Source organism: Oncorhynchus tshawytscha, linkage group LG16 (assembly GCF_018296145.1).
Source record: "Oncorhynchus tshawytscha isolate Ot180627B linkage group LG16, Otsh_v2.0, whole genome shotgun sequence".
NCBI lineage: Eukaryota > Metazoa > Chordata > Actinopteri > Salmoniformes > Salmonidae > Oncorhynchus > Oncorhynchus tshawytscha.
Genome location: NC_056444.1, coordinates 51,736,349 through 51,754,128, shown reverse-complemented (window position 1 = coordinate 51,754,128; position 17,780 = coordinate 51,736,349). Strand labels below are relative to the sequence as shown.

The 17,780-nt window shown below is 43.5% G+C and overlaps 3 protein-coding genes and 1 non-coding gene across 7 annotated transcripts in view; 1 reads left to right on the top strand and 3 right to left on the bottom strand.

Annotated features, from left to right (window-relative positions):
* Nucleotides 1-1,184: 1,184 nt before the first annotated feature.
* Nucleotides 1,185-2,460, top strand: LOC112233012 (transcription factor HES-5-like). The gene is made up of 2 exons (XM_024400365.1): nucleotides 1,185-1,297; nucleotides 1,423-2,460. Exons 1-2 carry the CDS (start codon nucleotides 1,235-1,237, stop codon nucleotides 1,876-1,878), a joined length of 519 nt encoding a protein of 172 aa, XP_024256133.1. The 5' UTR covers nucleotides 1,185-1,234; the 3' UTR covers nucleotides 1,879-2,460.
* A 1,014-nt stretch (nucleotides 2,461-3,474) lies between these two features.
* Nucleotides 3,475-3,547, bottom strand: trnag-ucc. Its single transcript has one exon. It is a non-coding gene; the product is annotated as a tRNA-Gly (tRNA).
* A 205-nt stretch (nucleotides 3,548-3,752) lies between these two features.
* LOC112233082 (taste receptor type 1 member 1-like) lies at nucleotides 3,753-9,365 on the bottom strand. The gene is made up of 6 exons (XM_042299329.1): nucleotides 8,433-9,365; nucleotides 7,955-8,258; nucleotides 6,716-7,471; nucleotides 6,309-6,530; nucleotides 6,008-6,131; nucleotides 3,753-5,289 (listed from the first exon to the last, which is right to left on the bottom strand). The coding sequence occupies exons 1-6, from the start codon at nucleotides 8,600-8,602 to the stop codon at nucleotides 4,364-4,366; spliced, it is 2,502 nt and encodes an 833-aa protein (XP_042155263.1). The 5' UTR covers nucleotides 8,603-9,365; the 3' UTR covers nucleotides 3,753-4,363.
* Nucleotides 9,366-15,303: 5,938 nt separating this feature from the next.
* The window catches only part of snx19a (sorting nexin 19a), a 34,312-nt gene continuing 31,835 nt past the window's right edge, over nucleotides 15,304-17,780 (bottom strand). For all 4 annotated transcript variants that reach the window (XM_024400478.2, XM_024400477.2, XM_024400480.2 and 1 more), the window contains 3 exons: nucleotides 17,273-17,457; nucleotides 16,175-16,262; nucleotides 15,304-16,000 (listed from right to left, as the gene is read on the bottom strand). In XM_024400478.2, coding sequence (XP_024256246.2) covers nucleotides 15,871-16,000; nucleotides 16,175-16,262; nucleotides 17,273-17,457 — 403 coding nt within the window. In that variant the 3' untranslated portion in view covers nucleotides 15,304-15,870. The remainder of the gene's footprint in view (nucleotides 16,001-16,174; nucleotides 16,263-17,272; nucleotides 17,458-17,780) is intronic.

Genomic DNA, 17,780 nt, shown 5'->3' with positions numbered 1-17,780 from the left:
GTCCCCAGTCTCCCCGCTCTGGTCCAGCAGCATAGTCCGACATTGAACACAGATGAGAGTTCTGGGATTTTTCTTGGGAAAGTAACAATTTATCTTATTCGTTACAATGTTATACTGTAGTTCATCTTCTTTGTATTTAAAGCCACGATATTTACCATCTACGAGATAAAATACCTCTTCAGTCATACTTTGAATTGGAAAAATACACTAAAACACTTGTTGTGGGACAAAGCATTCTAGAATGAATCTTTCCTGGGGGGTAATAAATCCACATGTGGGCATGAGTTGTCATGAGCTTTCCCACACTCAACAGCCAATGAGAACAGAGGTACAGACAATAGATAACACAATGGTTATATGTCAACTGTCTGTCAACGTGGAGGCTACTTGTCTGGACGGAGTGTGTGGGGTGTGTGACAAAAGGTTTGATATATACATAAGTGTGTGTAACTCCCACATTCCAACACAGCGACAGACATCTGTGTCTATGTGAATGTCTTCTTCATCAGACATGAGCACCCTTTAGCATTAGCATCATTTTTATAACAATACAAGCCCAATGGTTACGATACCATTAACTTTCAAAAGTGTTGTAACCACACTGTTGCAGTACTGACTGCATATGAATTCTATCCAAATTGTATGTATTTTATTGAAACTATGCGACAATTCAACTAATGTTGGGTTAATTACAACAATAACATTGTCTGGAGAGAAAGATAGCTCTCCAGAGTAATTTTATTTTGTAATTATACTGGTGAGATTGTGTTAGAAATGAAAGGGTTCTGAAATTACTCAGATCTTTTCTTTACGGTATAAATGACCCTCTTTTAAGAGGGCTCTTCCCTTCAGAAGTGTGTTGGCTTTTAACTTGTTTTTACGCCATAGTTTTCTAATTTGATAGGTATGAAAACCGAGATGTGATGTTAATTGCATGTATAATGGCTTAACCTATTCATACATTAATCAGTAGTTAATAGTTTATCTTGGGAAACATCTCTGTGTTGCCTCTACTACCCCATAATCCATCAAGTTATTGATGTTTCTCCTATTGTTGCAATGGGCGGCCCTGTGGTCTCAGTAGTGTGGGAACCCCAGCCTGGTCTGGGCCACATGGCTTTGTCATGGTAATCTCCTGCTATATAAAGGGGGAGAGATCCCTTAGAGGGCCCAGACCACACTGTGGCCCAAGAGAACTAGCAGACAGACCTGTCACTCTCTCACACCTACAGACATGGCTCCCTGTTCAACCAACTTCTCTTTCCAGCACCTGAGGTTCGCAGAAAAAGACATTAAGGTATGCAAATGATGTTCAATCAATGTGTATATACAGTATAAAGTGTGTATGTTTATTGTGGCTTTTTCAGTTTATTTATGTCATATTAGAGCTGTAGACTAATCAAATGTTCTTCTCTGCGTCAGATAAGGAAACCCATTGTGGAGAAGATGCGTCGGGATCGCATCAACGGCTGCATCGAGCAGCTCAAGCTCATCCTGGAGAAGGAGTTCCACAAACAGGACCCCAACACCAAGCTGGAGAAAGCCGACATCCTGGAGATGACCGTGAGCTTCCTGAGGCAGCAGCTGCAGCCGGATCCATCTCAGAGGGACTACGGCGAGGGTTATTCACAATGTTGTAGGGAGTCTCTGCAGTTCCTGTCCGGAAGCCCCAAGAGAGACACCACTTCCATCATCACCTCGGCTGGACCTCTTCAGGGGCTCCAGCAGCAGCTCTCCACCCAGGTCCAGAGATCCATCCAGCAGCACCCAGTGGTCCATTCCACCTCCCCAGTCTCCTCCACCCTCCGACCCACCACTAACACCAACACCACGCTCCAGGACACAGGAGCTAAAGGCCCAGTCTGGAGGCCCTGGTAGAGAAAGACGGTGGACTGAAGTCACTCGAAAACCTGAGGGAAACAATGGACTGTATGTCCCTCACTGTGTAGGAAATATGCATTTCCAACCTGCTCAACGTTGTGGGTTTCCTGAGCTCTTATTTTCTCATCACATTGATGGACAGATGTGTGTGGCACATTCGTAGCATATTTGATGTGAGGGTAGTCACTTTTTTGTGAAGGATGTTTTTTTCTCTTACTTGTTTTATCAAATTAGATTTTCATTTGCAGTGAAGAATGTAGCTGACGATTGAGTTATGATCTATTATTGTGAAATGTGCATTTTTTTTCATACTCCAATGGAGTCTATGTGTTATATGACAGATGTAACAGCATCTACAATAGGCTACTGTATTTTTTACAGCAATTCTTTGAGGATATTTCTCTATTGTTATTCATTGTTTTGTTATCTTATGGATGTATCTTTTATAAAAGGCAATAGTATGTTTGTATGCTTTGTAATAGTACCGTTATTGTTTTATATTGCATTTAAAGAAGCTCTTAAAACTATGTATGACATTTGTATGACAATAAAACTACAATCAATTTTAAATAAATAATAACCTTTTGTCCGGGATTGTGATTTTTGACCAAATTGTAGTGGATCTTGCATTCCATACATTTTGTTCTAACTAGTTCATTTGACCCTCCTCCATGAAATGTCTTGTCACATTTGACTAACAAATTTAAGAAAATCCACATTTAACTTTTGCAATGGTTACCCCCTAAGAATCTTGGTTTAAGTATGAACGTTTTGCATGATCAAAATGAGACAGTTTTACACATTAAAGTGCAATACTACCACTTTTAAAACCTAATTTATTATCTCCATCACCATATCAGTGTCTGCATATGGTAACAGTGTCTATCGTGTCTACATATATTTACATGTTTTGTAGTTAAAAAAGTGCACTTTGATAATGCCATCAAAAGTAAAAACCTTTTAAAAACAGTGAATTTTCAAACACTAAAAGATTTGCGGTGACGTGAGGAGCAGAAATATGGTTTCCACCTGGCTAGAAAAACTCATTGCATGTTTTGAAAATCATTTTTTAACTTTTAATTCTTGTTGATGTCATCGAATAAGACATTTTTTAGGACCTTTCTTCTTGTCTTCAAATCAAATCAAATTTTATTTGTCACATACACATGGTTAGCAGATGTTAATGCGAGTGTAGCGAAGTGCTTGTGCTTCTAGTTCCGACCATGCAGTAATATCTAACAAGTAATCTAACCTAACAATTTCACAACAACTACCTTATACACACAAGTGTAAAGGAATGAATAAGAATATGTACATAAAAATATATGGATGAGCGATGGCATAGGCAAGGGGCAGTAGATGGTATAGAGTACAGTACATACATATGAGTAATGTAGGGTATGTAAACATGATATAAAGTGGCATTGTTTAAAGTGGCTAGTGACACATTTGTTACATCCAATTTTTAATTATTAAAGCGGCTAGAGATGAGTCAGTATGTTGGCAGCAGCCACTCAATAAAGTGATGGCTGTTTAACAGTCTGATGGCCTTGAGATAGAAGCTGTTTTTCAGTCTCTCAGTCAAATAAAGCATGGTTCTACTGGGGCTTGAACCCAGGACTTTCTGCATGGAAAGCAGATGTGATAACCACTACACTATGGAACCACATAGTGGTTTCTTTTTAAGCACAGAATGTAGAAATGTGCAGTTTTCAAGTAGACCGTAGACACTGGTATGGTGCTGGAGATAATTTTAATTTAATTTGACCTTTATTTAACTAGGCAAGTCAGTTAAATAATTCATAATGACTATAAAGTTGAAAAAATGGTGGAATTTCCCTTTAAATGAAATACAAAGAAGGAAATCTAGGTAATTTTATTAGTTGGTTTATTTATTGATTTAAGCATAAATAATCAGATGCAGATTCTTCAAATAGACTACTGAGTCACACACTTAGATTGAAAAGCGAGAACTATGGGACATGTTTATGGGTCTTTGGGATAGCTGGGTTTAAATCAGAGGCTTACAGGCTATCCCATTAAGCTCCTGAAGCCTGCCACCACAGATGCCCAGTGAGAGGGCACACATACAGGCAGGCATTCACCCCAACAGAAGGCAAGGCACCTCTCTATGGCATGCCCACGCTACCACTTTCTATTCTTGTAAAGAGAGGCCAAACATATGCCACACAGACACTGAAAAAAGAGCACAACACCAGATGCTGCCAAAGAGGTTTAGCTTTGGTTTTCTGAATTCTCCCCGGTAAAAACACACACTTAGCTAAGTCGAAAAGGAGTGCATTAGAAAGCTAACCTCATAACTACATTACAACCATGTTAGAGAACATTATACATACATTTAAATGTGCAAGGTCAACATTTACTTTCTCCTTAGCTAAGAGCAGAGCAACATGTACTATGGCATCTACCTATGCAATGGATTGGGAAATACAAAAGGCAATCTATGATAAACACATATCTCTCACTGTTTGTTCATGGTATACATCTGAATACAGTTTTGGAAATGGGCCGTTGTGTTCATTTTGGGCCTCAGCACCATGATGTAGACCTTGGGCATGAAATAACCACCGAGAATACCGAGCACACTGGACACTATGGCCAGCACATGCATGGCCATGGCAAACTCCGCCCTTGTGACAAAATAGATGGTGAAGAAGCTGATCCAGGAGATCATGTAGACCATGAGACTAAAGGTGATACATTTGGCCTCATTATAGTTGGCTGGCAGGTCTTTGCCCATGTAACTGAAGGAGAAACAGAGCATGCTGAGCACAGAGACGTAGGCTAGTTCTATCATGGCACCGAAAGAGAGGGTGTTACTACACTCTGTGACAATGCAGTTGGAGTAGAAGTCCACGTCCTGGGAGGGGTACGGGGGGTTTAGAGCAACCCGGAGTGCAGACATCGACAACACTGTCATGGACACGACAAGGACGGTGACTTCAGGCCCGTGGTTCTTAGCCCAGGTATCATAGGCACGGGGCAGCTTGGAAGACAGCTTAAAGATGCAGACCACTTGGAAGGAGCGCACGGTGACGCACGCCAGACACACGGTGAAGCTGAAGACGAAGAGGGGCTGCTTGAGGAGGCAGGCGGGCCGAGATGGGAGGCCAAAGTGGCACAGGGCGCTGGCGGCCGCCGCGGTTAGGGCCAGAAGCATCACCAGGCAGGTGCGCCCGCCAGCCGACTTGGCCACAGGGGTGCCCAGGTTGAGGAGGAAGACGACCCCTGACCCAAGGGTCATGAACAGGGTCAGAGCCAGGAGGACCAGCAGAGCAAGAGACAGGGGGGCGTCCCAAGCCAGCAGCAGGACCGTCCGATCCAGACACACCTTGCTCGCCTCTGTGGACCACTGGTGGAGCTCACACGCCTGACACCAGGTAGATCCTAAAGAGTGACATATATATCATAACATCAAGGCTGGGGTCAGTTCAACATTTACAGGATTTATTTTAGTTCAACCAGTTCAGAAGATGAAGGTGTTAACATTCATGAATTGAGTTAACCTATATCCTCAGTATTGATTTAAAAACAGATATCACTAATCACCATCAGAGACAGTTGCACTATCACTGTTGTTCTAGTTGTGCTACTGCCAGCTGCTTGATATAGATCAGGGGTGTCGAACTATCTTTGCCCCCCGGGGGGCCGCATTCAGTCTTCAACGAGGTCTGGAGTTTGTTATATTTCCATGCCGTCAAAATTAGCTATAAATAGTCCTCTATCCATCGTTTTGGGGAATTTTTGATGCTCTCTGACTGTGCACTGTGATTATTAGTGAGCTGGACAGTGAAAAAAACTGTTAATATAGATCCATTATCGTTTCTACACATATTAGATTTGGTTTTAGTCATTTTAAAGTATATTGAGTTTGTTGCCCCCCCCTCCTATTTTTTTTACCTCCCCAATTTTTTTGACCCCACCCAAAAAATGTACAATTACATTTAAAAAAAATATAAAAAATCCTCACACTCACCCATGGGCCAGTTTATGAGAGGGGCAACATCCGCCACCCGCTGGACACTTTTAAACAGCACAATTCAAATCATTACAGATAGAGGATGAACTATGGATGTGCCCAGTGGGTGTGTGACAGTAATCTCACCAGTACTGTTGAGGAAGGTGTGAGCAGGACAGGCCAGGCAATCAAAGCAGCACTTGTGTTGTCCTGTCTGCAGCTTCCTGTGACCTGTAGGGCATTCTGGAGAGCATATTGACGGAGGCACCTCCTGGACACAACCACAATAAAAACAACACACACACAGGTTTTCCAAGTCCACATGCAACCATGGTTTACACTCTCTATGACTAGTTTCTACAATTCTAGTACCCAAAATCATTCTGCAATTGCATCTGACAATTGATTGTAATACTACTGTGTAAATACTGTAATATTGTGGCTATACTTTTCCCAGGTTGTCAATGTCACTAGCCCATTCAATTTGAGCAGGGTCCACTGTGAGGTCAGTGGGGTCTGGAGTGTAAGAGCCCACCACTCGGAGAGACCACTCTGTTCCCCTCCAAACCCAGGTCACGATGTCATATCCTGTGGGCGGGTCTCCGTTCTCATCAAAGTACACAGAGGAGTTCCCAACAGAGAATCTCACCTGCTTTAACAGTGGCAGAAGCTGAGGGAGAGAGAGGAAGAAAAGCATGCGCCAATTTAAACATGACTGTAACAGGCCTGGGATAGTGAACATTGTTCACTGTAGATTTCCAAGAGCACATCGATATCAAGTGTGTCGTGAACGTGTGCTCACTTTCTTCAGAGTGGGCTTTTTGACTTCAGTACCATCATTTTGAAAACACTCACCTGCCAAGGTTGTACTTCAATCTTTTGGCATTCACCTGAGTCACAACCAAGTGCTTGGTGCAGTGCATGGGCCACAGCATATACAGCCTTGTAAACATTATAAGAGGATGTCATGTCATAGCCATCCAAAGAGAAGTTTTTTACTGCCATGCTATAGAGATCCGTATTTTGCAAACAGTCAACCCTCAGGTCCATCATGCCATTGGAGGTGTCCCTAAGTAACTTTGAAACAACATGGCTTTCGAACGTCTCAAACCCAGCTATGGCTGCGTATTTGATCGAGATGCCTAGAACAGTTCCGATGGTGTGAATCCCTGGTATCCCCGACACTAGAGTGGCCACTGACCAGTCCTCTGTCCCTATCCACACCTTGCCAGTTACACCCTGCTCTATGACAAATGGGAAGAACCCACTAACTTTGCTTTTGCTGGAGAAGACAACAATAGTGTTGACCTTGGTCTTCAAGATGCCCTTGACAATGCTCCTCATGGTCTGGTTGGTGGCCGAGGTGAGGTCGGGGATGACTCCTTGGTAGGCGATGCAGATGTCGTAGTAGGCCGCCTGTTGGGAGAGCCTCTGCATGCCCTGGAGGCCGTAGGAGTTATCACTGCCCAGTAGCACGATCCAGGTCCAGTTAAAACGGACCAGCAGCTGGATCATGGCGTCCACCTGGTTCCTGTCACTGGGGATGGTGCGGAAGAAGGATGGGTAGAGGTGCTTGTTGCTCAGCAATTCATTTGTGGCTTCATAGGATATCTAGAAAAAAAAAATCACAAATAGGAGGACCAGGAGAGGGGACCAGAAGGAGGAGGACCAGAAGGGGGACCAGGAGGAGGAGGACCAGAAGGGGGACCAGGAGGAGGAGGACCAGGGGGGACCAGGAGGAGGAGGACCAGGAGGACCAGGGGGGACCAGGAGGAGGAGGACCAGAAGGGGGACCAGGAGGTGGAGGACCAGGAGGACCAGAAGGGGGACCAGGAGGTGGAGGACCAGGAGGACCAGAAGGGGGACCAGGAGGTGGAGGACCAGGAGGAGGAGGAAGAAGAAAAAATAAAGGGCACATAAATGGAAAAAAATGTTGAAATCATAGGAGGCAAGACATTTAAAAATATAAATAGAAGAGCAATAGAAGACAAAAACAAATGGTCACAAATGTGTTCCATTCTCAGTCTAGAGGGCAAACAGATTATTGTTAGTTTCACCAGTTACCAATAACCGAACTTGGGAAATACAATGTACCTGTGGCACCAGATAGGAGCCAAGCATTGCAGCCGGGGGAAAGGTATAACTGCTACTATCAGGCCCAATCACTGCCACTGCTCTCTGGTCACCACCCGTCTTGTTCCCTGAAGTTCTCTGTAACTGTTGGGCCAGGAGGTCCAGAGTGGCCAGGACACTGGCTGGTGTATTGCAGATGTCATACGCCTGGTAACCCAGCGTCACCCCTGGGAGAAGATGTTGGTTTTTGGTGCCGTTGTTGATCTCCTCCACAGCGAATCTCATGGCTTGTATCAAATGATAGCCATGTTTATTAGATTTGCCTCTGAATAGGAGTGAATTGATTTCAAGCAGAATAAAAAGACATTACAACATAAATCCGTTATCGAAAGAAAGTGATTGAGTCAAACAACAATAACTCACTGATGGTCTAAAATGAACTAAAATGCCAGGGAAATAGATAAACAACGTCCTCTTGTGAGATCTTTATTGAACTTACTTTTTGCAGGCTTCCATGTCTGGTAGGTTGGAACCGGAGGTGGCTAAATTGTGGAGCGGAAAGAGACACGAGATGGAGTAGTCCCCTGAAAGCTGCAGACTGTTTCCCTCAGTCAGCCGTTGGCCAGTCAGGACCAGTACCAACCAGCCCAGGATGACACACACACCCATTCCGCAACCTCAACAACCCTCAGCTCTGAACTGGAACTACGGCAATCTACCTCTTCTTATGTCAGGGTGGATGGGTGGAGTGGAAAGAAGGTGGAATGGAGGGAGAGAAGGAGGGAGGGGGATCTGGATGTGGAGGGTTTTGCATCTTTCCCGGTGATGGTGATGGAGTGAGGGTGTGCACATTTGCATTTTAAGATTTGTTTTTCATACAGTAGAGTTAGCTTTCCATTGAAATTAACTGAATAATTGTAATAGCCCATGAAAGAGGAGACCGGTGTGTCAATATCAATCACAGTCAAGTGACAGTGCAATGAAATGGTGTTCGACTGTAGTTACATTGCAGTATCGGTGGTATGTTGGACTCAAGGTGCAGACTGGGCCACTAAGGTGCAGGAGAGAAGAAGAGAGCCACTGCACACTAAGAAGCAATGCAAATGTCATATTGTAGCTAACCTTTCAGTCAAAGCAATGTAAATCCGAGCTGGTTTAGTGTTTCTGTCTGTTTTGTTATGAGGGACCATGTCTATGCTCCCTCTGCCTTATGTTCTATCAAATAAAATAAAATATATTTATGAAGCTCTTTTTACATCAGCAGACGTCACATAGTGCTATACAGAAACCCTTCCTAAAACCCCATACAGCAAGCAATGCAGATGTAGAAGCACAGTGGCTAGGATAAACTTCCCATAAAGGCAGGAACATAGGAAGAAACCTGGAGAGGAACCAGGCACTGGGTGGTGGCCAGTCCTCTTCTGGTTGTGACGGGTGGAGATAGCACATGGCCATTAAGGCCAGATTCTTCTTCAAGATGTTCAAACGTTCATAGATGACCAGCAGGGTCATTCAGAGGTCGAGACGGTACACCCGTCTTTGGCAGCGATTACAGCATCAAGTCTTCTTGGGTATAAGGCTACAAGCTTGGCACACCTGTATTTGGGGAGTTTCTCCCATTCTTCTCTGCAGATCGTCTCAAGCTCTATCATGTTGTATGCGGAGATATTTTCAGGTCTCTCTAGAGATGTTCGATTGGGTTCAAGTCCAGGCTCTGGCTGGGCCACTCAAGGACATTGAGACTTGTCCCGAAGCCACTCCTGCATTGTCTTGGCTGTGCACCTAGGGTCGTTGTCCTGTTGGAAGGTCAACCTTCGCCCCCAGTCTGAGGTCCTGAGCGCTCTGGAGCAGGTTTTCATCAAGGATCTCGCTGTACTTTGCTCCATTCATCATTCCCTCCTGACAAGTCTCTCAGTCCCTGCCACTGAAAAACATACCCACAGCATGATGCTGCCTCCACCATGCTTCACCGATGGGATGGTGCCACGTGACACTTGGCATTCAGGCCAAAAAGTTCAATCTTGGTTTCATCCAAACAAAGAATCTTGTTTCTCATGGTCTGAGAGCGTCTGCGAATCCCTAAATATGTTTGGGGGAAAGCACCTCTTCGGGGTACTCAAATCTTTTTAACATACCATCTGCTCCATTTTTCATGAGTGGTGGGCAAGATACAGACAATTTAGAGACCTACCTCAAGTTGTTATTGTTCCTGGTCGGGTTGAATTTCCATTCTCTGTCCATCAGCAAAACCACTGTGACATTTGAGGCCAAGATTGTGCCATGTGTAAACACACCTTTAACCACTAATAGCCTATTTGCCTCATAATCACACGCTGCAGGATCTGCAAACTCAACAGGAGACCACAGTTTCCCTTTGTTTCGACAGCAATATTTGACATTTTGTCAACGTCATTATTACAGACGCAAATACCATGTAAAGTAAGAGCACTGTACAAGCTTGGCAAAATAAGATTTCCATGTGTGTCATGTTACTTTCACTGAGAACATGGAAGAGGGGAAAAACAATGTGTTTTTTCTTTTTAAATGCTGTGTCATGAACACAAGTTCACATACATTTGAAAAATCATACAATATATAATTGTATGAAGCTATGGCATAATAATACTAATAATAGAATATTATTATTATTTTAGCTTATTGTCATTTGTAATAGGCATAGACCTACTCGGGTTGCTTGTAAGACCAGGTGCAGGGGTCCTATTAATTATGACATCATCTTTTTGACACCTCCAGGATCTGCATTTATGGTCTGTATTTCTGTCATGTCTTTGTAGTCTACTGTGGTCAGAAGTGATTTAGCAAAATAAAGGAAATTCCATACTTCCTAGCTACAGATTGTACACCAGATAATGTGATATAACCAAAGATTTTTGGTATCCATTACTGGGCGTTACAGGTTTGCATATACAAAACACAGCCGTAGATTTTCCAACTAACCTGGATTTTGCGATACGGTCTTCGTTCTCGATTCGGCATAACACGTATCTTCTAAAATGTCTGTGTCCAGTTACAGGTGGTTAGCTTGAATTTAGAAAATGCTCTGTCTCGTCTAACTCTCTCATCTAGCTCTCTCATTGATCGAGACAGGTGATTGTCACCATGACGTCCGGCACTTCGGGGTGGACCCACCTGTCTAAATGAAAGAGAGAAGATTTGAAACAGACAAGATGGCAGCGTACACGTTGCTGGAATACTTCATGGAGTAATTAATTTTATAAGGGAGCATTTCTTTTTTATTCAAACACACCACCTGCAAGTGGACACATAAGATACATGTTTGGCCGAATCGAGAACGAAGACAGGAAACGAATGCATCTAGGGTTATTCTTTGTCAATTTTGATTCTGTGTCATGGAGGCTAGTTCCCAATTCATTTGAAAAACGTCTTTAAAAAATGACATCTTATAATACACAATAGTATAAGGCCCTATAATACTGTAGCGGATTCAGGGATAGCATAATGTTAATGGGGCAATCAGGAATTCGAACAACAACAAAAGGTATCCCCGCCATTGTTTTTGGTAAAAAGTTTAGGGATATGGGTCTGGAAAAATGTAACCTCTCTCAAATTCATAGACGCCCTTGTGTGTGCAAGCACCATCCATGTGATCACAATCATAGTTTTAACCATGTTTACAATCACATTGTTTACAAACCTGATGTATCAATCCCATATTGCCCCTTTAGTCGTGACTATAGCCAGTGCCTCTAAAGCACCTGAGGTTCAAAGTAGATAATCGGACATGTAAGCTATATAGAGTAGGCTATATAGAGTAGGCTATATAGAGTAGGCTATATTACATGCTTTTTCAAGTAATTTTCAAACAAATTGTACAGGTTACAAAATACTATTTTTCATGCGTACTCTGGTTGCTTGTACAGTAGCATATACAGTGGGGCAAAAAAGTATTTAGTCATCCACCAATTGTGCAAGTTCTCCCACTTAAAAAGATGAGAGAGGCCTGTAATTTTCATCATAGGTACACTTCAACTATGACAGACTAAATGAGAAAAAAAATCCAGAAAATCACATTGTAGGATTTTTTATTAATTTATTTGCAAATTATGGTGGAAAATAAGTATTTGGTCACCTACAAACAAGCAAGATTTCTGGCTCTCACAGACCTGAAACTTCTTCTTTAAGAGGCTCCTCTGTCCTGCACTCGTTACCTGTATTAATGGCACCTGTTTGAACTTGTTATCAGTATAAAAGACACCTGTCCCCAACCTCAAACAGTCACACTCCAAACTTCACTATGGCCAAGACCAAAGAGCTGTCAAAGGACACCAGAAACAAAATTGTAGACCTGCACCAGGCTGGGAAGACTGAATCTGCAATAGGTAAGCAGCTTGGTTTGAAGAAATCAGCTGTGGGAGCAATTATTAGGAAATGGAAGACATACAAGACCACTGATAATCTCCCTCGATCTGGGGCTCCACGCAAGATCTCACCCCGTGGGGTCAAAATGATCACAAGAACAGTGAGCAAAAATCCCAGAACCACACGGGGAGACCTAGTGAATGACCTGCAGAGAGCTGGGACCAAAGTAACAAAGCCTACCATCAGTAACACACTACGCCACCAGGGACTCAAATCCTGCAGTGCCAGACGTGGCCCCCTGCTTAAGCCAGTACATGTCCAGGCCCGTCTGAAGTTTGCTAGAGAGCATTTGGATGATCCAGAAGAAGATTGGGAGAATGTCATATGGTCAGATGAAACCAAAATACAACTTTTTGGTAAAAACTCAACTCGTCGTGTTTGGAGGACAAATAATGCTGAGTTGCATCCAAAGAACACCATACCCACTGTGAAGCATGGGGGTGGAAACATCATGCTTTGGGGCTGTTTTTCTGCAAAGGGACCAGGATGACTGATCCGTGTAAAGGAAAGAATGAATGGGGCCATGTATCGTGAGATTTTGAGTGAAAACCTCCTTCCATCAGCAAGGGCATTGAAGATGCCTTTCAGCATGACAATGATCCCAAACACAACGCCCGGGCAACGAAGGAGTGGCTTCATAAAAAGCATTTCAAGGTCCTGGAGTGGCCTAGCCAGTCTCCAGATCTCAACCCCATAGAACATCTTTGGAGGGAGTTGAAAGTCTGTGTTGCCCAGCAACAGCCCAAAACATCACTGCTCTAGAGGAGATCTGCATGGAGGAATGGGCCAAAATACCAGCAACAGTGTGTGAAAACCTTGTGAAGACTTACAGAAAACGTTTGACCTCTGTCATTGCCAACAAAGGGTATATAACAAAGTATTGAGATAAACTTTTGTTATTGACCAAATACTTATTTTCCACCATAATTTGCAAATAAATTCATTAAAAACCCTACAATGGGATTTTCTTGATTTTTTTTCTCATTTTGTCTGTCATAGTTGAAGTGTACCTATGAAAAGTACAGGCCTTTCTCATCTTTTTAAGTGGGAGAACATGCACAACTGGTGGCTGACTAAATACTTTTTTGCCCCACTGTAAGATGCAAATGGCCTATCAATTGTGACATCTTTATGACACCCCTCGATTTCAACATCAGCACTTGTTCATAGTTGCACAGCTCAAGCACTTTGAAGCCTAGTGTAGTTAAGTGTGTTTAGCAGGCAAATTTTGCCAAGTAGCTAGATCAAGAACAATTTTCGCAAATACCTTGACATTAGGCCCTAAATCCTTTCAAGGTTCAGGCCTATTTCTAGTAGTTTTCTGTCAAATGTAATGTTTTAAAAAGCTTTTACAAACCAAAGCCAATAGGCTCAGATAATTACTTTTATTTCAATAACAAAACATGATGTATTCTAATGTAATACATTTCTCTGTTATTCGGGATTTTAAAGAGAGAAAAGGATTGAGGTAAAGGAGGAGAAAGGGATGGAAGAGCCAGCTGCTCAACCAAGGAGATTTTTGAATTGGCCCATATAAAATCTAAAATGTTCAAATTCATGAATTAATGGGGCACAGTAATTATCCCCCTATTTCTAAACTAAATATAAGGATATAAACCCTCCACTTAATGGTGCACAAATTTTAGAAGGGCTTATTTATTAAATTATTTTGATTTGACTTGAGACGCTTTTAAAGGCATGTTTCATGGTCTGTATGAACCTCTCCACCAGCCAATAGGTAGATGGGTGATATGGTGAGGACCTGATGTACTGTACGCCATTCACCTGTAGGAACATGACCATTTCTTGGGACACTAGCTGCCGCTGTTGTCATTCTGCTACAAATCATTCCCTAAGTTCTAGACCTCAGCTGAATCTGGTAATGAATGGTGTGGCTGTTAAACAAGTCGAGGAGACTAAATTGCTTGGTGTTACCTTCAATTGTAAACTGTCATGGTCAAAACATATAGATTCCATGGTTGTAAAGATGGGGAGAAGACTGTCCATAATAAAAGAGAAGTCCTGCAGGCTCTAGTTATTTATCTTATCTTGATTATTGTCCAGTCATATATTCAAGTGCTGCAAAGAAAGACCTAGTTAAGCTGCAGCTGGCCCAGAACAGAGTGGCACGTCTTACTCTTCACTGTAATCAGAGGGCTAATATTAATTCTATGCATGCCTCTCTTGGCTAAGAGTCGCGGAAAGACTGACTGCGTCACTTCTTGTTTTTATAAGAAACATTGTGTTGGAAATTCCAAATAGTTTGCATAGTCAATTTACACAGCACTAACACACACACTTACCCCACCAGACATGCCACCAGGAGTCTTTTCACAGCCCCCGGGTCCAGAACAAATCCAAGGAAACATACAGTATTATACAGAGCCACGAGAGCATGGAACTCCCTTACATCTAATATAGCGCAAGTGAACAGCAAACTTGGTTTTTTTAAAAATCAATAAAGCAACACCTCAAGACACAACGCCTCTCCCCCATGTGACCTACTTCTTGTGTGTACTGACATGTATGTGTAACTGAGAGATGCACACACATGACATGTTAATGTTTTTAAATGTAGGTAAATGTATTTTGTCTGTAATGTCTTTTTCGTTGTGTCGGTCCCCAGTAAGACTAGCTGTCTTCGGCTAACGAGGATCTTAAGAAATCAACAACAAAAAAAACTGTCCAGAAAGGGTTAATTGGCCAGAAAGATCAACATTGTGCAATGGCCGTATCAGTCTCCCGACTTGAAGCCCATTGTGGTTTGAATTGAAGAGGGCCGTCCATAAGCGCAGACAAAAGATATGTGCTGTAATCCTCGCAAGGTGAGGTATTGAAAACAGGGGTGTCAATGATTTCGACCCCTACCTTAAAATGTATGTATAACTTATGAAACAAAATCTCTTTCTCTGAGCAATTGTATTAGTATAAAATAAAATAATTTCCCAATTATTTATTTGCATAAAATATACAGTAGCTCAGTATGATTTATTTTATATAGTCATTTTTGCTCATCATTATCAAGGGGGTCAAATTATTTCAGACCCCACTGTATATCTATTGATATCACACATACTGCATTTTACATATAAATAAATAAACACATAAAATTATTACTGCATATACTGTACATACATATCTACATAAATGTGTTTCTCTACACAAGCATCTAATTAAAACACAATATTAGCACAATCACCAACACAGTGCCTTGAGAATACATTCAATAAAGTGTCAGTCATTTTAGAGCGTTGCCTATAAAGTGTAAGGAGTTCAAGAGCCCATTTCCCAGCCTTCCCACCCCTCCTATCTTCCCAGCCCTTTTCCTCCTCCCCCTCCTCCCCCCTTCTCCACGCTCCTCACCTTTCTTCTCTGACCTCATGAGAAGCTCCAGTAAATCTCTGGTCCCATTCTGATTAACCCAGCAGGACCACGGTTACCATACTGATGAGCCAGCCAGGATGGGAGGGGGTAGAGGGTAATAGATAGGGATAGTGACAGGTGAGCAGAGAGAGGGGTGGTGTGTTGGTGTGTCGTCAAGCTGAAGCAGAAAGCATCTCTTCGTCTCCAAAGAGACTGTGTAGTAGAGATCTCTGAAAGCCCTCCTCTGAAGACTCTGGAATCAGGAACTCCAACAGCAGGTCACAGATACAGTAGATCAGGTGCCTGTAGAGTCACCCAGACACAGAGAGAGGGGAGAGGTTACCACAGGTCAGACTGAAGTTGACCTGGATCAAACGCTCAATGTTTGGTCTGTATGTGACATTGACATTTTAGGTTTAACAAACCTACTGTACACGCACACCAACATGCTAAAGCCAGTGATGATAGAGGGCTCACCGGTTGATGTTAGGGTCCTGCAGAGACGCCAGTGCCATATCCCAGCTCACTCTGTACTTCTCAGAACCCAGCATGTCAGCAATCAGGTCTACACACACACACACACACACACACACACACACACACACACACACACACACACACACACACACACACACACACACACACACACACACACACACACACACACACACACACACACACACACACACACACACACACACACACACACACACACACACACACACACACACACACACGCACACTAAAATGGCAATAATGACAGTACAATGACCTAACACATCTGTGATTCCCATACAGGTAGAGTAGCGGGGTGGCAGGTAGCCTAGCGTGGCGGCAGGTAGCCTAGTTTGGTGGCTGGTAGTAGTTGTGTGAGGCAGTGCAAACACTGACCTGGTAGTGCCTGTGTGAGGCAGTGCAGACACTGACCTGGTAGTAGTTGTGTGAGGCAGTGCAAACACTGACCTGGTAGTGCCTGTGTGAGGCAGTGCAGACACTGACCTGGTAGTAGTTGTGTGAGGCAGTGCAGACACTGACCTGGTAGTAGCTGTGTGAGGCAGTGCAGACACTGACCTGGTAGTAGCTGTGTGAGGCAGTGCAGACACTGACCTGGTAGTAGTTGTGTAAGGCAGTGCAGACACTGACCTGGTAGTAGCTGTGTGAGGCAGTGCAGACACTGACCTGGTAGTAGCTGTGTGAGGCAGTGCAGGCACTGACCTGGTAGTGCCTGTGTGAGGCAGTGCAGACACTGACCTGGTAGTAGCTGTGTGAGGCAGTGCAGACACTGACCTGGTAGTAGCTGTGTGAGGCAGTGCAGACACAAACCTGGTAGTAGTTGTGTGAGGCAGTGCAGACACTGACCTGGTAGTAGCTGTGTGAGGCAGTGCAGACACTGACCTGGTAGTAGTTGTGTGAGGCAGTGCAGACACTGACCTGGTAGTAGTTGTGTGAGGCAGTGCAGACACTGACCTGGTAGTAGTTGTGTGAGGCAGTGCAGACGCTGACCTGGTAGTAGTTGTGTGAGGCAGTGCAGACACTGACCTGGTAGTAGTTGTGTGAGGCAGTGCAGACGCTGACCTGGTAGTAGTTGTGTGAGGCAGTGCAGACACTGCTGCCTGGTCTCTTCTCTCTGGATGAGGCTGCGGTCAGGACGGGGCCCATCAGGGAGGACACCCCCGGGCCACACTGCCTCCTGCATCACCTGGAGGTAGATCGCCCAGCAGGGAGCACTGGTCAGGTGGGCCATGCCCACATCCAGCCACCTGGAGTGCAGGGATTGTGGGTGAAGATAGACAAAAGCAACATGGAGGTCGGTAGACATGTTAATACATGAGCGTACATACACAATAGGGTGAGTCAAAAAGAAAATAGACGTGACACACTGAGACACACGCATTCGCGCAGACACATAAGAAAAAGGCACAAAACAAGTGAGGACACAAAGAATATGCAGAAGTGCATGCATACGTACACACAGTGAGCGGATTGTACAGTACATTCTCAGGTTAGCGGTTTTCATGATCAATCTCCTGGAGGCAGCTGGTCTGGCAAAGTCATAATGTCCTCAAATGTGATTTTATACCTA

What these genes read in the sequence shown, in the direction of transcription:
- LOC112233012 (XM_024400365.1), top strand. Translation starts at nt 1,235, where the DNA reads ATGGCTCCCTGTTCAACCAACTTCTCTTTCCAGCACCTGAGGTTCGCA. An exon ending in TCGCAGAAAAAGACATTAAG is followed by an intron (nt 1,298 to 1,422) that starts GTATGCAAATGA and finishes TCTCTGCGTCAG; the next exon opens with ATAAGGAAACCCATTGTGGA.
- LOC112233082 (XM_042299329.1), bottom strand. Translation starts at nt 8,602, where the DNA reads ATGGGTGTGTGTGTCATCCTGGGCTGGTTGGTACTGGTCCTGACTGGC. An exon ending in TTGAAGTACAACCTTGGCAG is followed by an intron (nt 6,531 to 6,715) that starts GTGAGTGTTTTC and finishes TCTCTCCCTCAG; the next exon opens with CTTCTGCCACTGTTAAAGCA. An exon ending in ACATTGACAACCTGGGAAAA is followed by an intron (nt 6,132 to 6,308) that starts GTATAGCCACAA and finishes GGTTGTGTCCAG; the next exon opens with GAGGTGCCTCCGTCAATATG.